Source organism: Colobus angolensis, unplaced genomic scaffold (genome assembly GCF_000951035.1).
Source record: "Colobus angolensis palliatus isolate OR3802 unplaced genomic scaffold, Cang.pa_1.0 Scaffold137, whole genome shotgun sequence".
Taxonomy (NCBI): Eukaryota; Metazoa; Chordata; class Mammalia; order Primates; family Cercopithecidae; genus Colobus; species Colobus angolensis.
In genome coordinates, this window is record NW_012114455.1 from 9,811,668 (window position 1) to 9,830,623 (window position 18,956).

Genomic DNA, 18,956 nt, shown 5'->3' on the forward strand with positions numbered 1-18,956 from the left:
AGAAAGAAAAGTTCATTCCAGCGGGTGTTACCAGACTGAGGATCTCAGCCCTACCTTCTGCAATTTGCTACAGAACTACTAGTGATCGTGAAGAAAGACGGTGGAGGCAGCCTTGCATCTTGGAGCGGCCAGAGGAGCCCGCCTGGAGGTAAGAGGTCTGCAGCGGGGAGTATCCCACTGCACCCAGTGTGGTTTTAGAAGAAAAGTTTTTCAACTTTGATATTATTTTATTGAAAAAAGTACACAAAAACTACTTAGCTACACAAGCCCAGGTGAGCATAACAAGCAAGCCCCACACATCTTCTTTTGTCTCGGAGTAATTTCTTGCCCATTCCAGCAGTAATATCTCAGTTAATTTGGTTCCTTTTCCTCCAGGCTCAAAACAAAATCAAACTCTTCTAAAAAAAAAAAAAAAAGGAAAAAGAAAGAATTAGGTATTAATGTCTCCTCTTGAACAGGAAAGTTGTACCAGGCACAGGTACATTTTACATGGTACTAAGGCAAACAGTCATTCGTTCAAAACTATTTACCAGGTGCCAAGCACTGTAGAGTACTGGGTAATAGTAACAGGTAACTCAGGCCACATTCCCTCCCTCATGGATGTTACAGGTGAGGATGCTGACAGAAAGGTGAAGTACCATGCCCAAGTTTCATCAGCTAGTAAGTGGGAATTCATGAGGTCATTCTGGTATACGGACGACATAGGAGAGGGCCCACTCTTACCTTGCGTCAGGGGTTGGATTGATAATCTCTGGCGACTGAAGAGAACCATATTTTTTAAGGGGCCACCAGTAGCTTTGTGAGCTTGATGATAGGATTTGAGCTCAGCCAGGGGAATGAAACGCTTCATCATCCGAACAAACTGTACATCCACCTATGTGACAACAGTGTACATGACAGAAAGATGTGTCTAGGCTGACTCTGCCCACTGTATTTTTAACCGCCTGCAGGAAGCGCCTATCTCGTCAGTATCACCTCATCTGAGTAAGCGCTGGGCTGTGTACCTTGACCTACAGTCACCCCAACCGTCTTCCTCCCCTTGTTCATCCTTCCCGTCATGAAATGGAAGCACAGTCTTTACCATGGACCACTTAGGGTTGTCCTCTTTGCTAGATGGGTCATAATGGGGATTGTTTTTCTCAAACTGTGTGTGGTCTGGGTAAGCCTCTTTCACGATCTGAAACCAAAACAGAAGTTTTGAATCATTTGCCTGCAGTCAGCTCCACAGCCAATCTTTACTCCATATCCAACTTTCATTTCTTACCCTGAACATTCTTACCCCATCTGCCTTGCTCTAGAGCCAATGGGGGCTCAGAAATTTGGAAATAATATAAAGTCTAATATATAGACTAGGAAATCAACTCTGTTTTTACAAAACTCTTAAAAATACGCTCTGAAGACAAATGGCAAAGGTTATTACTGGTACCACTGTTTTTTTCCTACCTGCACAGTTAATAATTTTATCCTGATAAGCTTGGAGGAGCTACCATCAGGCCTGTTTTCAAGTGAGATCAAGACTTAGAGGTGGAGTGAAGTCTGCTCGTGGGACCTGAAACGAAGGCCTGCTTTGTTTTCAGTGGTTGTCGTACAGGGACGGACCAGGGCAGTTTTTCCCTACTCCTGTACAAGGGGGATGGGGTGGGGGGAGTGTACTTTTTTGTTACCTAATTAAGGTGTATCCCTTTGTATCTACTTAAGTGAGTCTCCCCGGAGGGAAAGGGATTCACACCAAAACCTGTCCAACTAACCTTCATAAGTCCTGCGATGCCTGGCTCTTTGCAGTTGCTATGGTAGAAGAAGGCTTGTTCTCCCAGCTTCATGGCTCTAAGGAAGTTCCGAGCCTGTCTCAGGGGAGAAGAAAGAGTAACTATCCTCCCATAGCTGGAAAGTACTAGCTTTTAGCAGATATCAAGTCTGCTTTTAATAGATGGGTTTTTCTTGTTTGCACTTCTCAATTCATTAGAAAGTTCTTCTCCTTTGCCAGGATACCCAGACTTTTACCAGGACACTGGCCAGAACACAGGCAAATTGTAAATTTCATGCGGCATACTTAAGCCATTTTTGAATACATTATCAGGTTTGGTTCTGAAAAAGGCAACCTTGGCCAAGAGGTTCTGCTACTGAGTAAGTCATGAGGAGGAGGCAGGCATTTATCCCACCTGGGTCTCAGGGTACCTCCTCCTCACCCTCTTACCTGGTAGTTACGAACACCATCCCAACATGTTGTCTGTTTGGGCTGTGCTTTGAGATCCTCAATGCTGAACTAGGCAAGAGAAAATAAATTCAATCATTAAACAATCCTTGGCCAGTTAGTAAGCATATATGGAAGGAGACAGTTCCTTCCCCAACAGTGAGAGGGGCCACTGGCTATAGAGGAAATACGTAGTTCACTGGGAAGTGGCTCCACAGAGACACTTTTGTTGGGTGAATGTAAGTAAGCCTTGTGTTACCTTGTTATCCTTACTAATTATGAGGATTAGCTGAATGGATAATCTAGATGATAAAGTAATCTGCTGGATACTTGCATTTCACTTTATATTTCTTCTGTAATATTTCTGCTTATATTTTTCCCAGGCTATATTAAATTCCCTGAAATATACATCAACTGTTGCCAGGGAGACACCTAGGAGCATGGCAGGTGGTCAGAGAAAGGTAACCTAAGATTGGGGTTGGCAAACTATAGCCTTCAGGGCAAATCTAACCCCATGCTGGATTTTGTGAATAAAGTTGAACTTTAACACAACCACAGCTGTTTGTGTATTAACTCTGGCCACTCTCTTGCTACAAGGGCAGGGTTGCAACACAGACTAACACGCACAAGCCTACGAAATTTACTATCTGGCCCTTTGTAGCAAAAGTTAGCCAACCCCTGCCCTAGGTAGGTTCATAAATTATTACCAGTTGATGGTAATAAACCCTGCCGATTTTATTCATTTTTACCTTTTTCCTACCCTTCAAAGATAAGCTGGGGATGGAACCCCATTTAAAAACCACTATGAAGGGACTGGAGACAGGTCAAGGATCTCACCTTCACATCTACACCTTTCTCTAGTCGGCTCTCTGGCTCTGACTTCATCAGCCAGTGGCTGCTTAGATTCTTCACACAGTTTTTAGTGGCTGAAGTCTTCTGAGGGTTGGAGTCCTCCACTTTAGCTAATGCCTCACCTGAGTTCTCAGTTTTGGTGCATTTTCCTGAGAGTCCCTTGTCTGCAACAGGAGAAGCAAAAAGAAAAGATCATGCTTGTTAGAGGCAATGTTTCATAATGGAGAAAGCTTATGCTTTGGAGTCAGGCCTGGATTCAAATCATGGATCCATTACCAGCTGTAAGACCTTAATCTTACCATTAAGAAGCTTTCCTTATCTATAAAAATTAGACAAGAATACCTACCTTACAGGATGTCTTCTGGGTTATGTATGCAATAGGATAAGAACACCTTACAGGGCTGTTCAGGATTAAACGTCCTGACAGTAGTCAAATGTTTTCCTTTCCTCACTCTCTCTTCTATGCCTTTGCATAGGAAAAAGGAAACTGAGCACCTACTTGCAGCTATTTTGAAGCTTAAATGAGATAATACAAAAGGCCTAGACAATGCCTGGCATTACAATAAATGCTCAATAAAAGCATTATTCTTCTCATCTCAGCTTCTTTCCCTCTTGCTCACTGTGGCTCATGGCCCGCCTCCTTTCTGCTCCTTGAAGGTGCCAATAAAAGTTGAAAGAAACAGTTCATTTCGGACATTGTAGAAATGGTGATGATTCGATTTCATCCCAAGACAATCAGAATGTGCCTGGAACACAGTAGGCATTCAGTAGCCAAGTTCGATTACTGTATGACAGGGCCCAAGGTCTGTTGTGTTACCCTAACCTTAACTCGGTTTATCTACATAGCCTGTGAGACGTACTCTTCATCTGGGAAGCATGCTCCAGAACACACATCCGGTAATGGTGCAGTCAAGAAATGAGGTCAGCACCTGTCACTGAGGTCTGTCTGAAGCTACTGAATGACTATACTGCCTCTGAATTTAGTCCAAGTCCCTACATCAATTGTCATTAAATATTATTTATGGATATCTAATGCTCTGAACCCAGTATACCTTCCTAACCTACTTTCCTGATGGCCCCTTAGGAGTTAACAGGCACACTGCAAACACCACATATTGATACATAACTGTAATGTGCTGTAGTATATCTGGAACCCCTGTCATTACCAAAAGAGGTACTTTCTGCACCTTCCAATGTTCCTCCTCCTCCATCCACTTAGAGTGCCATCCATCTTTGTGAATATAAAAACGACATCACGTTTTCTTAGTACTAAACTTTGCCCATGGAAAGTCTCCCATTCTTCAAGGCTGGGCTCAAATCCCACTGCCTTCTCGAAGCCTTCCTGTGCTTCCTCCCTCCACAACCGTAGCAATCCATTCGCCTGAACCCCATCACATCTGTTTGCAGTTTACCCGCCAGCAGGGGCTTTGTATTCGTTAGCACGCCACCTGGTATCGCAAACAGTCTTTGTGCGTAACAACCATTGCCTGAATAAACAAGAAAAAGTAACTCTTAAGTAGGAGCTTGGTGAGACAAAGAAGATGGAGAGCGATTAAGGATAATTCAGTAAAAAATCACAAAGGGTTCTCAACAAGCAGGGAGTGAAAAATGAAGAGTATTAAATACGCTCTTCGAGAAAGGTTCTTTCTTGGGCTGCCTTTGTGCAGCCTCGGGGCAGCTCACCTGAACCAGAAGTCCCAGCCAGCCTCTTCCGAGGTCTCGACATGGTCACCCTGCAGGGGACTGAAGTGCGGAAGATTCTGGAATCAACGGAGATACAAGAAAGAATGCTAATGTCCTCCAAAACCCGCGCAGAGCGAGATGGGGGCAACAAGAGGCAGCCTAGAATGTCTCCAACTTTTGCGAAACACAGACACCTGTGTTTGAGCCCCTCAAATCCTTCCCTCCGTTATCTGCGCCATTTCCGTCTCGCATAACCTGCCCCTAAACTCTTCTCGGTTCTTTCCTTGGTCCTTCTCGTCCAGGAACCCCTCTCTCAGGATGTAGTTCACTGGGAAGTGGCTCCACAGAGACACTTCTGTTGGGTGACTATAAGTAAGCCTTGTGTTACCCTGTTATCCTTGCTAATTATGAGGAGCAACTGAATGGACAATATAGATGATAAAGTAATCTACCGGCTACAAACCCACCACTCCGCAGACCCGACTGCGCTCCGCCTCCCCCGCGCCGGAGACTGTGCAGCGCGACCCCGCGGCGCTAGGTGGGCGGTGCGACTCTGCGGCGCCGAGGCCCCGAGGACTTCTGGGAATTGTAGTCGTGGCCCCGTTTGGAGCCCAGCAGGCACCTGGGTTGTCAGGGCTCGTGGGAGGACTACAACCCCCAGGGTGCAGTGGGGCAGACGGTGCCGGGTCGCAGGTACAGCCAGTGCGAGCGCAGCAGAGGTCGGAGGCTTTCAGGCCTTTAGCTGAACGCGAAGCTGCAGTGGCGATGTTGGCCAGAGGCTGCAGGCGCCTCGGGGCGAGCCTCGGCTGCCTGCCCGGCGGTCTCCGGGCCCTCGTCCAGACCGGCCACCGGAGCTTGAGCTCATGCATCGACCGTAAGGATCTACTGGGCGGGCAGGAGGACAGATGTCCAGAGCCCCGGCGGACATATGTCCGCGAGGGACTGCAGGCTCCCCGCTCCATCCAGTCCACCCGGCGTCAGCTCCCCTTCCGGCCAGTCACTCCCCCGGCCTGGCTCTCTACTCCGGCCGGTCACCCCCGGCCCGGCTCCCAGCTCCGACCCTTCACCGCCGGCCCGTCTTCCCACTCCGGCCGGTCACCCCCGGCCCGGCTGCCCCCTCCGGTCGGTCACCACCATCCAGGTCCCCATCTGGTCCGTTACCCCCGCCCGTGTTCCCCTCCGGCCAGTCACCCTCGCCCGGGTCCTCCTCCGGCCGGTCACCCCCGCCCATGTTCCCCTCCGGCCGGTCACCCCCGCCCGGGTCCTCCTCCGGCCGGTCACCCTCGGACGCTTAGAGAAATGAAGAAACTTGGGACTTTGTTGTTGTTGGGTTCGTTGGTTCTTAAATTCATAACAGTGGGTCATAAAGGTAGTGAGAATGTAAGAAGCTGGCTGGGTACTGAGGGTGGCAGCTGAACAAGAGCTCCAGGTCGTACAAGATTTGCTCACACACAAAGATTTGGTATCTTAACACCTCTGACTATAAGACACTTTTAGTGTTGAAACTCATGCAGGAAAAATAATTATTGCAAGTGGGAAACTCTACCGGAGCCGACAAACTTGAGTGTCTTTAGGGTTTAAACAATAATGTGAATGTAACAAGAAGTGGCGGAGACCTGGCCAGTTTGTGACTTCTCTGCCAAGCACCTTTATAAACACTTTTTTCTTCTAAAATATTTTTTAATTTATTTTAAATAAATGACAGTTTTCTTTACAACAGAGTAAGTCCCTTAGACATCAGACCTGTAAAGTACAGTAAGGTATAGAATACTGTTTTCTTCTCCATGTCCTAAAACTCATTCAAGAGGTGCTGCCCTGTCCGAGCACTTAGAATTTGGTAACCAAGATTACCCTGGTTGATACCAAAGCAGATAAGGAATTATTTAGAGGTGGGTTTTGTTGTTGTTTGCATCTTGCTTACACTTGAGTTGCTCTGCAGTAAAAGGCTTTTCCCATTTCATTTGGACTGTTTTTCTATTTAGCTTTACCTTTTTGGTGTCTATGTATTGGCATCTTGAACTCTGCTAGTAACTGGCAAAGTTCATGAGTGGTGGTATTTGTTTTGTTTTTATAGTGTATTTCCTTCTGGGAACTTAGGTAGTTATGTTGTGTTTACTTATGCATGTGATTTCCATTAAACTATTTCCTTCCAATAGATTGCAACTCAGATTTATTTCTTTTTTTTTTTTTTTTTTTTTGAGACGGAGTCTGGCTCTGTCTCCCAGGCTGGAGTGCAGTGACCAGATCTCAGCTCACTGCAAGCTCCGCCTCCCGGGTTTACGCCATTCTCCTGCCTCAACCTCCGGAGTAGCTGGGACTACAGGCCCCCGCCACCTCGCCCGGCTAGTTTTTTGTATTTTTAGTAGAGACGGGGTTTCACCGTGTTAGCCAGGATGGTCTCGATCTCCTGACCTCGTGATCCGCCCGTCTCGGCCTCCCAAAGTGCTGGGATTACAGGCTTGAGCCACCGCGCCCGGCCTCAGATTTATTTCTTAAGCCTGTGGTTCCTTGAACTGTTTGTTTTAGGAAGTAGCTATTTACAGAAGAAGAAGATTTGTTAACATTTAATGAGCTCTTGCTAGGATTGAAATAAAATGCATTATTACCATTGAGGTCATCCTTTGTGTGAATGGATCTTTTTATTTACCTTTTTGAGATGGAGTCTTGCTCTGTCGCCCAGGCTGGAGTACAGTGGTGCAATCTCAGCTCACTGCAACCTCTGCCTCCCGGGTTCAAGCAATTCTTGTGCCTCAGTCTCCCAAGTAGCTGGGATTACAGGCGCACTCTACCATGCCCGGCTAATTTTTATATTTTTAGTAGAGACAGGGTTTTACCATGTTGGACAAGACCATGTTGGTCTTGAACTCCTGACCTCAAGTGATCCACCTGCCTTGGCCTCCCCAAGGGCTGGGATTACAGGCGTGAGCCACCGCGCCTGGCCGGATCATATTTATTTTTGTAACCCCAGCACTGCTCCCTAGTACACACCCAATAAACATTCTTTTGGGAATGATCTTTGAGCCATGGTCTACAGCAACAGCAACCCCTTGTACAAAATTGTGTGAATAAATGGCCTGACCCCGGTCCGAGAACCCTGAGTTGTTCATCCCTAGCTCTGCTCCGGAGAGTAATACCCAACAGAAGTTTCTGCTCTGAGCTTCTCAAGGCAGCCCGATGGTTAATCCTCAGAACTCTTCATTGCTGACTTTCCTGTTTTAATGAGAGTACTGATCACAGAACACGGTGCCCGCTCCAGGTTTGCATAGCCAGCCATTACTGATGCCTGGATGTGTCCCGAGGAACAGACTCTGGCACCTGCACTTGTGTTCTTTTGTGAGGACTGCATCGCTTGTAGGCACTGAAGTAAATTATTGTCAAGTGTGGCACCGTAGTCTTCCCATAATGCTGTTTTTTCTTTCTTTTTTTTTTTTTTTTGAAATAGAGTCTTGCTCTGTCACCCGAGCTAGAGTGCAATGACGCGATCTCAGCTCACTGCAACCTCCGCCTCCCGGGTTAAAGCGATTCTCCTGTCTCACCCTCCCAAGTAGCTGGGATTACAGGCATGTGCCACCATGCCCGGCTAATTTTGTATTTTTAGTAGAGGTGGGGTTTTTTCCATGTTGGTCAGGCTGGTCTCGAGCTCCTGACCTCAGGTGATCTGCCCACCTCGGCCTCCTAAAGTGCTGGGATTACAAGCGTGAACCATTGCGCCCGGCCCATAGTGCTCTTTAGTGTCAGTTATAATAACCAAAATTCTAGCACTGTGGCCTCGACCTCTGGGTCTACAACTGCACTTTGCTAAGTGTCTAGGATAAGAGATGTCTGGAAGTCCCCTATCCTGCTCTAGGTTGATCTGGATGTGTGTTAGAACTGTCCTTTCTCCATGTGACAAGTGGAATAATGATAGAAGATGCCATTCTCTAGCTGTTAAAGGCTGTAGTGTGTATAGGAAATACTACAGTAGATCCAGTTTCACAGCTTCATGATTCTTGTTGGCAACACTCTTCCCTGACCCTTCCCTGGAACTGAGTATATGCAATCCTGCCCACAGCTTCCCTGGGACTTAATGAAGAGCAGAAAGAATTTCAGAAAGTGGCCTTTGACTTTGCTGCCCGGGAGATGGCTCCAAATATGGCAGAGTGGGACCAGAAGGTAGGAGTTTTTCTTGTGCTTAGACGTTCTAACACATGTCTCAGGCAGACCTTTATCTTCGTCTCCTAATAATCTAAGTGTTAAATGTCTCCTCCACTTACCAACTCTTACTGCAAGTAAGAATATGGTAGTAGACGATTTTTCCTAGAAGGCATCCTGATCATGTTGTACATAACTCTTTTTTGTTCCTTGAAGCAAGATTTGGATATAAAACTAAGGCAGTTCTATAGATAATAAAAAGAAACTTCTTAATGCCAGAAAAAGTTTTTTCAGGACCCATGTTAACTGATAACCACTGTAAGATGACAAACAGGCATATTAAGAGAATTCAGACGCTCCCCCATGTGCAAGCGTCCTAATCCCCTCATTGAACCCTCTAAAAGGAAGGCCGTCTCTGAAGCAGTTGCTGATGACCCTGCTCTCTTTTGTACATAGGAGCTGTTCCCAGTGGACGTGATGCGGAAGGCAGCCCAGCTAGGCTTCGGAGGGGTCTACGTACAAACAGATGTGGGTGGGTCTGGACTGTCACGGCTTGATACCTCTGTCATTTTTGAAGCCTTGGCTACAGGCTGCACCAGCACCACAGCCTATATGAGCATCCACAAGTGAGTGCCCAAGCTTGGAAGGCACAATGAAGTACCCACATGGGCTGACTGTGAGAGTTCAGATTCATAGGAAAAAGATGGATCTTTTGAGGCTGAGTATCCTCAAGGAACTGGACTTACAGGGGCCGGGCGCAGTGGCTCATGCCTGTAATCCCAGCACTTTGGGAGGCCAAGGTGGGCGGATCACAAGGTCAGGAGATTGAGACCATCCTGGCTAACACGGTGAAACCTTGTCTCTACTAAAAATACAAAAAAAACCCCACAAAAATTAGCCAGGCGTGGTGGTGGCGCCTGTAGTCCCAGCTACTCGGGAGGCTGAGGCAGGAGAATGGCCGGAACCCGGGAGGCGGAGCTTGCAGTGAGCTGAGATCGCACCACTGTGCTCCATCTCAAAAAAGAAAAAAGGTACACGCTAGGTCTGCTGCTGCCTGTTGGACTTGATCCTGTCGTCTTGTGTATTGCTTAGGGAATCAGGTCAGCCAGCTTCCTCAGAAATCTTATTTTGAGCTGGTACCAGGAGACTTCTTCAATAAAGTGATCAGGGTCCTCTCACCCTTCTCTTTTTTTTGTTTTTAAGATGGAATCTCGCTTTGTCGCCCAGGCTAGAGTGCAGTGGCATGATCTCAGCTCCCTGCAACCTCCGCCTCCTGGGTTCAAGCGATTCTCCTGCTTCAGCCTCCTGAGTAGCTGGGATTACAGGCACACGCCACCACACCTGGCTAATTTTTTTGTATTTTTTAGTAGAGATGGTGTTTCACCATGTTGGTCAGGCTGGTCTCAAACTCCTGACCTTATGATCGCTTGCCTCAGCCTCCCAAAGTGCTGGGATTACAGATGTGAACCACCACGCCTGACCCCTCTCACCTTTTTCCTCAATCCAGAGATGGAACTGCCAGTGATTTGAGGAAGTAATAGAAACTACTCATAGAAAGTACACGTAACTCTCTGATTTTTAGAGGCTCCTGTAACCCGACTAGAAGTAGCACAGACATCCTGGTGAGAAGGACCTCAGCCTGGTTATCTCTGGGTAGTCCTTATTCCAGGAATATGTTTTAATCCAGCCTTTTCCTTTAAAGAATCTTCCCAGTTGTGACTTTCCCCTTCCCACTCTTCTGCTTTACTCTACTGCCCTGCCCTTTGTTCTCTTTCCCCTTCTCCCCCAGTTTTTTTCTTTCCCATCTTTATTTCTGTCAATGTCTTTTCTTCTTGGTGTACCTATCAGCATGTGTGCCTGGATGATTGATAGCTTTGGAAATGAGGAACAGAGGCACACGTTTTGCCCACCGCTCTGTACCATGGAGAAGTTTGCTTCCTACTGCCTCACTGAACCAGGTGGGTTTGCCACACTGCACCGAGATAGAGCAGGGAGAGATGCTGCCTGCTCAGATGGCATCACCGAGCCCTCCTCCCAGCCTGTTGGCACGTTGGGCCACTGTTTATCACGCCGTTGGGTGAGGAGTCACAGAGTCCTATGACCTGACGTCACAAGGACCAAGAGACCTATCTGGTGTGTTGGGAGGTGGACAGTGGCCTGACTGGTAAGAGCAGTTTCCACCAAGTACAGAGAGTTCCTTTGGCCACCTGGATTTTGCAGTGGCACACTCTGAGCAGTGTCTGTTCAGGGAAGATTTCCGAGGAGATAGAATTGTGCTGGGCTCCCTCGACCTCACTGAACTTCTCAGCTTCTCTCTGCTGCCTTTTGATCCCTCCTCAGGAAGCGGGAGTGATGCTGCCTCTCTTCTGACCTCCGCTAAGAAACAGGGAGATCATTACATCCTCAATGGCTCCAAGGTACTAGTGTGCGTCCTCCCAGAGCACCTTGGAAATTGTTCCCAGCTTCCTCCTGACACCCTCTGGTTCCTTCACATCTGTGGGTTAATACTCCCGTAGGATTTTTATGTGTTGGGAAGAGAACCTCTGACCCATTTCTCTTTCTTTATTCTCACTGTTTCTCTCTCTCCTAGTGTGATTCCAGATCATTTCATTGACTTTTGTCTATCCTTTTAATACTCTGTTGAACTGTATCTCTGATTCTGCAGTCACTGCAGCTACCTTTTACCCCTCCTCAGTCTCTGTGCCATTAGACCTTATTGTTAGGAGGACCCCAGTGGTGTTCCCAGATGCTGTGAGAACTCGTGCATTCCCTGGTCCTTTTGCACCCCTTTTACCCCCACAGGCCTTCATCAGTGGTGGTGGTGAGTCAGACATCTATGTGGTCATGTGTCGAACGGGAGGACCAGGCCCCAAGGGCATCTCATGCATAGTTGTTGAGAAGGGGACCCCTGGCCTCAGCTTTGGCAAGAAGGAGAAAAAGGTGAGTGGCTGTTGAACAGGAAACAATTCAGGTTATGAGACTGCCAGCTGCCAGCCCAGCTCCTGCTCTATTTCAGAAAACAGGTTTGCATACTTGCCAACCTACCTTTGAAGCACTTGCTTCTATTAGGATTTCCAACAGGAGCATATAAAATATAACAGGGCATTGTTAAACACCAGGCCTCTGGGAAAGTGACAGCTTTTGCCAGTGAAGTCTACAGGCACCTGTTAGTGAGTGTTCTGACCTCCCCGCCTCTGCTTTTGGCCCGTGTGCCTTATCCAGCTGCTTATGTTGGTGCACTTTGCTGCTCCAGGAAGAGACACTTAGAGAAGACCTGGTGTTGACCACAAGTCTCAGTAATGGAAGGCACATGGTCCCTTTTTCTTCTTTGATTAAAAATAAAGTAAAACTCATTGGAGATGATTGTGGGTATTTCAGCAACCTAAGAAGGACGCTTAGGTACTATAAGTACTTTGAAAAGTAAGACACTCCTAGGATTAAGAACTGCTATGGCCAGGACATGAACAGGAGACTGTGATTATGTAACCGTAATTGGTAATAAGGGCTCAAGACCCATTCAGATTTTTTAGGCCAGATGCTCAAAGCAGTAATCTCTCTAGTTTGTACTGTTATGGGGGCACTTTGTGAGAGAGGGCAGGTGACGAAATGACTCCTAAGTGTACCTCTTTCTCACAGCTCCTCAGGTTTCCGTATTTTCCTACGGGATCCTACCTGATCCTCTGTAACTACAAGGCGTTATGCATCTTAGCACCCCCTTCTCTGGTAACACAGCAGCCATTTCCTAGGCTTCTCCCACATGCAAAGCCCATGCTAACTCCTGGGCAGGAAGACCTCCAATAAAAGGCTTAGAAATGAAGTTTATCCTATCAACAAAAGAGAGCAAGGAAATGATGTAAAGGCAGTCATATTTTCAGAGCCAGAAAGGAACTAGATTTTAGATAGTTTGTGGTTTTCAATTAGAGGCATTGAAATGGAGGGCAGTTGGTGTCACAATCCTGAAAGAAGTTGCGAGAAGTGTTTGTAGGTTAGTCAGGTAGGGTAGACATTAGGAAGTAGATTCTCTTAATACGTTAGAAAATGTTTAGCTGAAACAGATACCTTTCTGACTGCGGACAGGCCTTTAAACCTGAACCTTTTCTTTTTCCTCATTTTAAGTTCTCGCGGGTCTAAGTCGTGGGTGCTGAAACGCGTACCTCACAGGCTTCTGTCTCCAGGGAAGGCCGCCCTGCCTGCTGGACTGTTGGGCGGCCACCCAGTCCCTGATTTTTGCCAGGTGGGGTGGAACTCGCAGCCAACACGAGCCGTGATCTTCGAAGACTGTGCTGTCCCTTTGGCCAACAGAATCGGGGACGAGGGGCAGGGCTTCCTCATCGCCGTGAAAGGACTGAACGGAGGGAGGATCAACATTGGTGAGACACGAAGGGGTGCGGCAGGGAGGTGGCAGTCCGGGCCCGGCAGGGCTGGTTTCCAGCTCAGTCGGAACGGCGGCGCTCTTCCCCTCTAGCTTCCTGCTCTCTGGGGGCTGCCCACGCCTCTGTCATCCTCACCCGAGACCACCTCAAGGTCCGGAAGCAGTTTGGAGAGCCTCTGGCCAGTAACCAGGTAACCTCTCCCTTGCCTCCACATGGCTTTCCACTATTTGCAGCCCGGGACCTGCTCTAGGGCTCACGTTTTCTAGGAGAGAAGCCAGGAAATTCCTCTGCCAGTCCCACCACTGTCCTAGCCAGAGCTTGTGCTTTATTTCTGTCCGTCTTCTCTCAGGATATCTTTACTGATACTAAAGTGTTGGGTGAGTGAAGTGGACTTAGCACTTATAAAGCAATAAATTTCCTCTAGAAAAAGCAAGAGACTGTGAAGCTTTGGATCACTTAGAAAAAGGTGCCTCAGAGATGTCTCACCAAGGCTCCTGCACCAGCTGCTGGTCTAAGCCCCTCAGTCTTGTCTGGTTCTCTTCTCCCTGTGCTGCAGTACTTGCAGTTCACACTGGCTGATATGGCAACAAAGCTGGTGGCCGCACGGCTGATGATCCGCAATGCAGCAGTGGCTCTGCAGGAAGAGAGGAAAGATGCAGTCGCCTTGTGCTCCATGGCCAAGCTCTTTGCTACAGATGAATGCTTTGCGGTAAGTGATTCCTCTGGCTCTCCTGGGATGGACAGGGAACAGCCGCTAGGCCCAGGGGTCTTAGAGAGGCATGGTCAGCTTTGGAACAAAGCCCTCCTGGAATGCCACAGGGATCACCTTAAGCTGAAGGATATAAATTAACTCGGGAGCGGCCTGCGTGGGAGCTCTCATTGCTGGCTTTCAGGTCTGCTGCATGCCGTTACACACTTCATTACGTCACTATTGTTTGGTTGTGTTCTAGGTGAGAAACCACCTTTGGAAGGTTCCCAGCAGCCCAACTTTAGCACTCTGCCATGTTTACATTGTCAGGGGCGGAGCTACACTGAGGCTGCTTTGCCGCTAGGGGGAAGCATAACTACTTCTTATGCCAGCCAAGGTGGCTGTGGGCAGCTTGTGCCTGGCAGGTAATAAGTGAGAGGGCCAGAGAGCTTTGAGTCGCCGGTCTGGTGGGAACTGACAAGTTTAGTAGGTGAACTTTCCTTGTCTCTAACCGTACAGAATGTGGAGGCCGTCTTTGAGCTTGGCTCTTTGTGGTTCTTTCATTAGTTTACGGCGGGCTGCCAGATCGTGGGCTGGGGTAGGAAGGGAAGCTGCTTGCTCCACAGTCTTCCCGGAGTCCAAGACGTCTAGTCCCTGTCTCCCTGCAGATCTGCAACCAGGCCTTACAGATGCACGGGGGCTACGGCTACCTGAAGGATTACGCTGTCCAGCAGTACATGCGGGACTCCAGGGTCCACCAGATTCTAGAAGGTAAAAATTGCCAGGGGTTATTCTCTTCTTTCAGAATGGGGGCGGGGTCGCTGCTTTCCCCAGTGTGTCTGTCCCCGTGCCTCCTGGACCTCAGGGTCCAGTCAAGCCCTGTCTGTCTCGAGGCTTCCTCCTCCCTCCCTTTCCACAGAGCTGCTCTGGCAGGGGCTTGGTGCACAAAAGCAGCTCCAGCCTGGAGTCCAGAGACTCAGCTTCGTCTCCGTGGGGGGCTCACATCACTCTGCCGCTGTTCTTCTGTAGATTTGCGAGAAGGGTGAACTGAGATCGTGGATGAGAAAAGCATGTTGAAAACTACAGCCGTGGCTTTTCTCTAAGGCGATAGTGTATATGGTCCTCAGGGATCCAAGAACAGTGATGTACAGGGCAGGTGTGAGCCCGTGTGGTTATCAGTAGCTCTATATTGATTAGCCAGATGGCCTAAAAGATACCTGTCTCAATATTACTAGTGTATTTTTCAATAAAATAAACCATCAGTATATGGGTATCTTGGTAGTCACAGACATTCTGTCTAGGAAATGTGTAAGCCACTGGGGTCAGGCTCAGAGCCTGGCTGTCTGCACTCTCTACAGCCAGTGCGGAAGTCTCGAAATGACACGACTCTTGGAAAAGCAGGAGGAGCAGAGGCTTCTTCGAGTGACTTCAGTGAAGCAACGTGAGGCTGCCTTGCTGGAAACATTATATAATGGGGCTTCCCTGCCCCTTTCACAGCACTGTTTTCAAACCTCAGCCTGTGCCGGCATCGCCTGGAGGGCATGGGAGCACAGATGGCGGGCCTCAACCCCAGAGCTTCTGCTCCAGAGGGTCTAGTGTGGGCCTGGGAATTTGTATCTCCAACAAGTCTTCAAGTGAGGTTGCCGCAGCTTGTCTGAGAACCACACTTTGAGACCCACCACTCTGGTGTTAATGTCAGAGTCACAGGCTACCGCAGGTTAGACTGCTGCCTGCTTCAAACCTCATTCCAGAAAGATGTTTATGGGCTCAGTCGCCAGGGTTCAAACGGAATTCCCCAGAGTCTTTTTCCTTCCATTACTCTTGGAATTGCTTTCTCACAGAGCTTTACATGCGTGGGAAACTTTGCCTTCATTCTGACTGTCTCTCAACCCTGCAATAATAAGCGGGAAAACATTTATGTTAGGCCACACCATCACCCACTTATAAAAGAATTGGGACCCTTATCACTTTACCACTTTGTTTCATCATGGACTTTACTGTTGGATAAATCTACAATGTATGCTTTATTTGAGACGATGTAACTACTGATTGCTCGAGGGAGTTCATATTTCTTTCTGCATTAAAGGCCACTGCTAAAAGTGAAGCAAATAATTAATACCCTCCTTTCAGGGAAAATGTTTTTGTTCTTTTATAAATCAGTTTTCTGATTACCAAAGAAATTTGTATTTGCTGTTAAAACCTTATAAAATTAGGAAAAGTAGGCTGGGTGCAGTAGCTTATGCCTGTAATCCCAGCAGTTCGGGAGGCTGAGGCGGGTGGATCACTTGAGGCCAGGAGTTCGAGACCAGCTTGGCCAACATGGCGAAACCCCATCTCTACTAAAAATACAAAATATTGGTTGGGCACGGTGGCTCACGCCTGTAATCCCAGCACTTTGGGAGGCCGAGGCGGGTGGATCACATAAGGTCATGAGTTGGAGACCAGCCTGGCCAACCTGGTGAAGCCCCGACTGTCTAAAAATACAAAAAATTAGCTGGGCGTGGTGGTGCATGCCTGGAATCCCAGCTACTCGGGAGGCTGAGGCAGGAAGATCGCTTGAACCCAGGAGACAGAGGTTGCAATGAGCCGAGATTGTGCCGCTGCACTCCAGCCTGGGCGACAGTGAGACTCCGTCTAAAAAAAATACAAAAAATTAGTTGGACATGGCGGCACATGCTGCTCGGGGGGCTGAGGCAAGAGAATTGCTTGAACCTGGGAGGCGGAGCTTGCAGTGAGCCAAGATCACACCATTGCACTCCAGCCTGGGTAACAGCAAGACTATCTCAAAAAAAAAAAAAAAAAAAGGAAAAAAGTAAAAAAAAAAATCACTCATGTTTCCACATCCAGAATGTAATTTTGGTATATCTCCTTTTAATCATTTTACTCTGCCTTTGTTGGTACATTTTTAATTTTAATTAGGATTATCTCATATATACTGTTTTTATTCTGCCTTTTTAAACTTTATATAAGCATTTTTACTATCACTAAGTTTTTTAAAAAGTAAATACTATTTCTGGACATTCTTCAGTACTTTGTAGAGAAGTCTCTGAAAATCTCATCTCTCCCAGGCTAAAAGCAATGATTCTAGTTTAAATCTGCAGCTACCCTGAGCTAGGCCTGGAGCAGCCTGGTCAGAGCTTTACTAAACTCTCAGACTTTGCTGCTATGAAATTCTTCCTTCTTCCTCCCTCTTACAGGTAGCAATGAAGTGATGAGGATGCTGATCTCTAGAAGCCTGCTTCAGGAGTAGAGCCCACACTTGTTGTTCTGGCCTGGTGTTCAGTGCGACCGCAGTCAGTGTTGAGTGGTGCCATGTGGGCCACTCTGTTCCAAAGGGATCATGGATTAGACCCCAGGGCTGAGCTCCTCTGGGGCAGGACCTGCACCCTGTGTGTTGGTAGCAGCATCGGGTCTCAGACTGGAGCAGAATCCCCAGTGGAACCAGAAGAGCTGGCCTAAATGAGAAATGTCAGAAGAACACATACTGCCTTGTTTTCCTAATGCCAGGAAGGTGACCAGTGAAGATTCACCATCAAACCAAAGTCCTTTCTTGGATCCACTTCATCTTGATGAGTCTGCATTTTGCTGGTTCACCGGATCCCTCCTCTAGGGGCCTGGGGACTTGCATTGAGGCCCTTCCTGATTCCAGAGCAAAGGTGTGGGAAGGGGAAGTGGGGGAGTGCCCTCCCGTCTGTGTCGTTTTCTGTGCCACAGCTGCAGAGGCAGAAGGTTTCTCTGGATAGCACACCTCTGAATGTAAATCATGGTAAAATGGATACTTGGGAAACATACTCTAAGCTGTGATTTAGGGTATATCACTTCTGGACTGCCTAAATATCAAGGGCTGAGACCTTTGAATTTTGAATATTCGTTGGGTTTCATATTAAGAAGCCTGTGGTCTAGGAATGGTATGCGGTGTTTCTCTTCATGATAAACACTTTGAATATTTTTTTTTGAGTTTTTGTTTCCTTTTCTGAAGCTATTCCTCTTTTAAAATATTTTTAATCACATTGATAAATCTATCCTTCGCCACCTCTGGTTCTACTAAAGTTGATTTTTATCTTATCTGTAAGCCTTTACAGCTATTTTTAAATGTTTAATTATATTTGATTAAACACTTAACTGGATTTTGGAATAATAAAACTCGTCCAATTTGGCTTTTAAAAAGCAAGCTCCTTTAATTATTAATAACTTTGCAAACTAAGCATTGTTTATGATGTGTGAAAGTAGAATTAAAGTAAGATTCAAAGATGGGGACTTTAGGAGACCTTGTTTTGTTTGTTTGCTTTTTGTTTTTGTTGTTTTTGAGACAGAGTCTCGCTCTGTCGCCCAGGCTGGAGTGCAGTGGTGCAATCTCAGCTCACTGCAACTTCTGCCTCTGCGGTTCAAGCAATTCTCATGCCTCAGCCTCACAAGTAGCTAGGGCTACAGGCGCAAGCCACCACATCCGACTAATTTTTGTATTTTTAGTAGAGACAGGGTTTCACCATGTTGGCCAGGCTGGTCTCTGAAACTCCTAGCCTCAAGTGATCTGCCCACCTCAGCCTCCCAAAGTGCTGGGATTACAAGCCTGAGCCACTGTGCCCAGCCTAGGGAACTCTGTTATAACTTATCATTACATTACTCTATCCCGTCATCCCCATTGAAAAAAATACGCAAGACATTAGCCACAAGCCAATGTTTCGAGAGGACAAAATATGTGTCTGTAGCAACAACAAATACTGTCTTTTTTGAATGCACACTAAGGAACTTTTGGGCACTGCAGGAGGACAAGGTGTGGGTATACTACAAAGTTTAAAATGTATTTCTGCCATCCAAGGCCTTATTTAAGAGAGGAGCTACGACCTGTATTGCAAGGTGATGATATATCTGTATAAAGCTGAGAAGGCAACAATCTATAAAAGTAATGAGGAGGAAGGGATTCAAATTAAGCTTTTATGAGAATGTATGTGGTCAGGCATGGTGGCTCGCGCCAGAAGTCCTAAATACTTGGGAGTCTAAGGTGGGAGGATTGTGTGGGCCCGGGAAGTTGAGGCTG

At 47.3% G+C, this 18,956-nt stretch overlaps 2 protein-coding genes across 7 annotated transcripts; one reads left to right on the forward strand and one right to left on the reverse strand.

Moving 5' to 3' along the window:
- Positions 1-206: 206 nt before the first annotated feature.
- THYN1 (thymocyte nuclear protein 1) lies at positions 207-5,281 on the reverse strand. Of its 6 annotated transcripts, none has more exons than XM_011934714.1 (8): positions 5,190-5,281; positions 4,727-4,803; positions 3,029-3,207; positions 2,195-2,263; positions 1,749-1,841; positions 1,082-1,177; positions 724-874; positions 207-398 (listed from the first exon to the last, which is right to left on the reverse strand). In XM_011934714.1, exons 2-8 carry the CDS (start codon positions 4,767-4,769, stop codon positions 352-354), a joined length of 678 nt encoding a protein of 225 aa, XP_011790104.1. In that variant the 5' UTR covers positions 4,770-4,803; positions 5,190-5,281; the 3' UTR covers positions 207-351. The 6 variants fall into 6 exon arrangements, with proteins under 6 accessions (XP_011790104.1, XP_011790103.1, XP_011790106.1 ...); XM_011934713.1 differs by having other exon boundaries at positions 5,115-5,254; XM_011934716.1 differs by lacking the exon at positions 724-874 and having other exon boundaries at positions 210-398.
- Positions 5,282-5,391: 110 nt separating this feature from the next.
- Positions 5,392-17,867, forward strand: ACAD8 (acyl-CoA dehydrogenase family, member 8). The gene is made up of 11 exons (XM_011934720.1): positions 5,392-5,600; positions 8,778-8,878; positions 9,314-9,483; positions 10,706-10,815; positions 11,198-11,274; positions 11,660-11,797; positions 13,092-13,227; positions 13,323-13,420; positions 13,787-13,939; positions 14,587-14,689; positions 17,116-17,867. The coding sequence occupies exons 1-11, from the start codon at positions 5,492-5,494 to the stop codon at positions 17,166-17,168; spliced, it is 1,248 nt and encodes a 415-aa protein (XP_011790110.1). The 5' UTR covers positions 5,392-5,491; the 3' UTR covers positions 17,169-17,867.
- Positions 17,868-18,956: the final 1,089 nt, after the last annotated feature.

Excerpts from the sequence above, each read along its gene's own strand:
- THYN1 (XM_011934712.1), bottom strand. The coding sequence starts at position 4,769 with ATGTCGAGACCTCGGAAGAGGCTGGCTGGGACTTCTGGTTCAG. Across the intron at positions 2,264-3,028 it reads AGAAAGGTGTAGATGTGAAG|TTCAGCATTGAGGATCTCAA; the intron begins GTGAGATCCTTG and ends TCTCTTGCCTAG. Across the intron at positions 1,842-2,194 it reads ATGGTGTTCGTAACTACCAG|GCTCGGAACTTCCTTAGAGC; the intron begins GTAAGAGGGTGA and ends CCCCTGAGACAG.
- ACAD8 (XM_011934720.1), top strand. The coding sequence starts at position 5,492 with ATGTTGGCCAGAGGCTGCAGGCGCCTCGGGGCGAGCCTCGGCTGCCTG. Across the intron at positions 8,879-9,313 it reads TGGCAGAGTGGGACCAGAAG|GAGCTGTTCCCAGTGGACGT; the intron begins GTAGGAGTTTTT and ends TTTTGTACATAG. Across the intron at positions 10,816-11,197 it reads CTACTGCCTCACTGAACCAG|GAAGCGGGAGTGATGCTGCC; the intron begins GTGGGTTTGCCA and ends ATCCCTCCTCAG.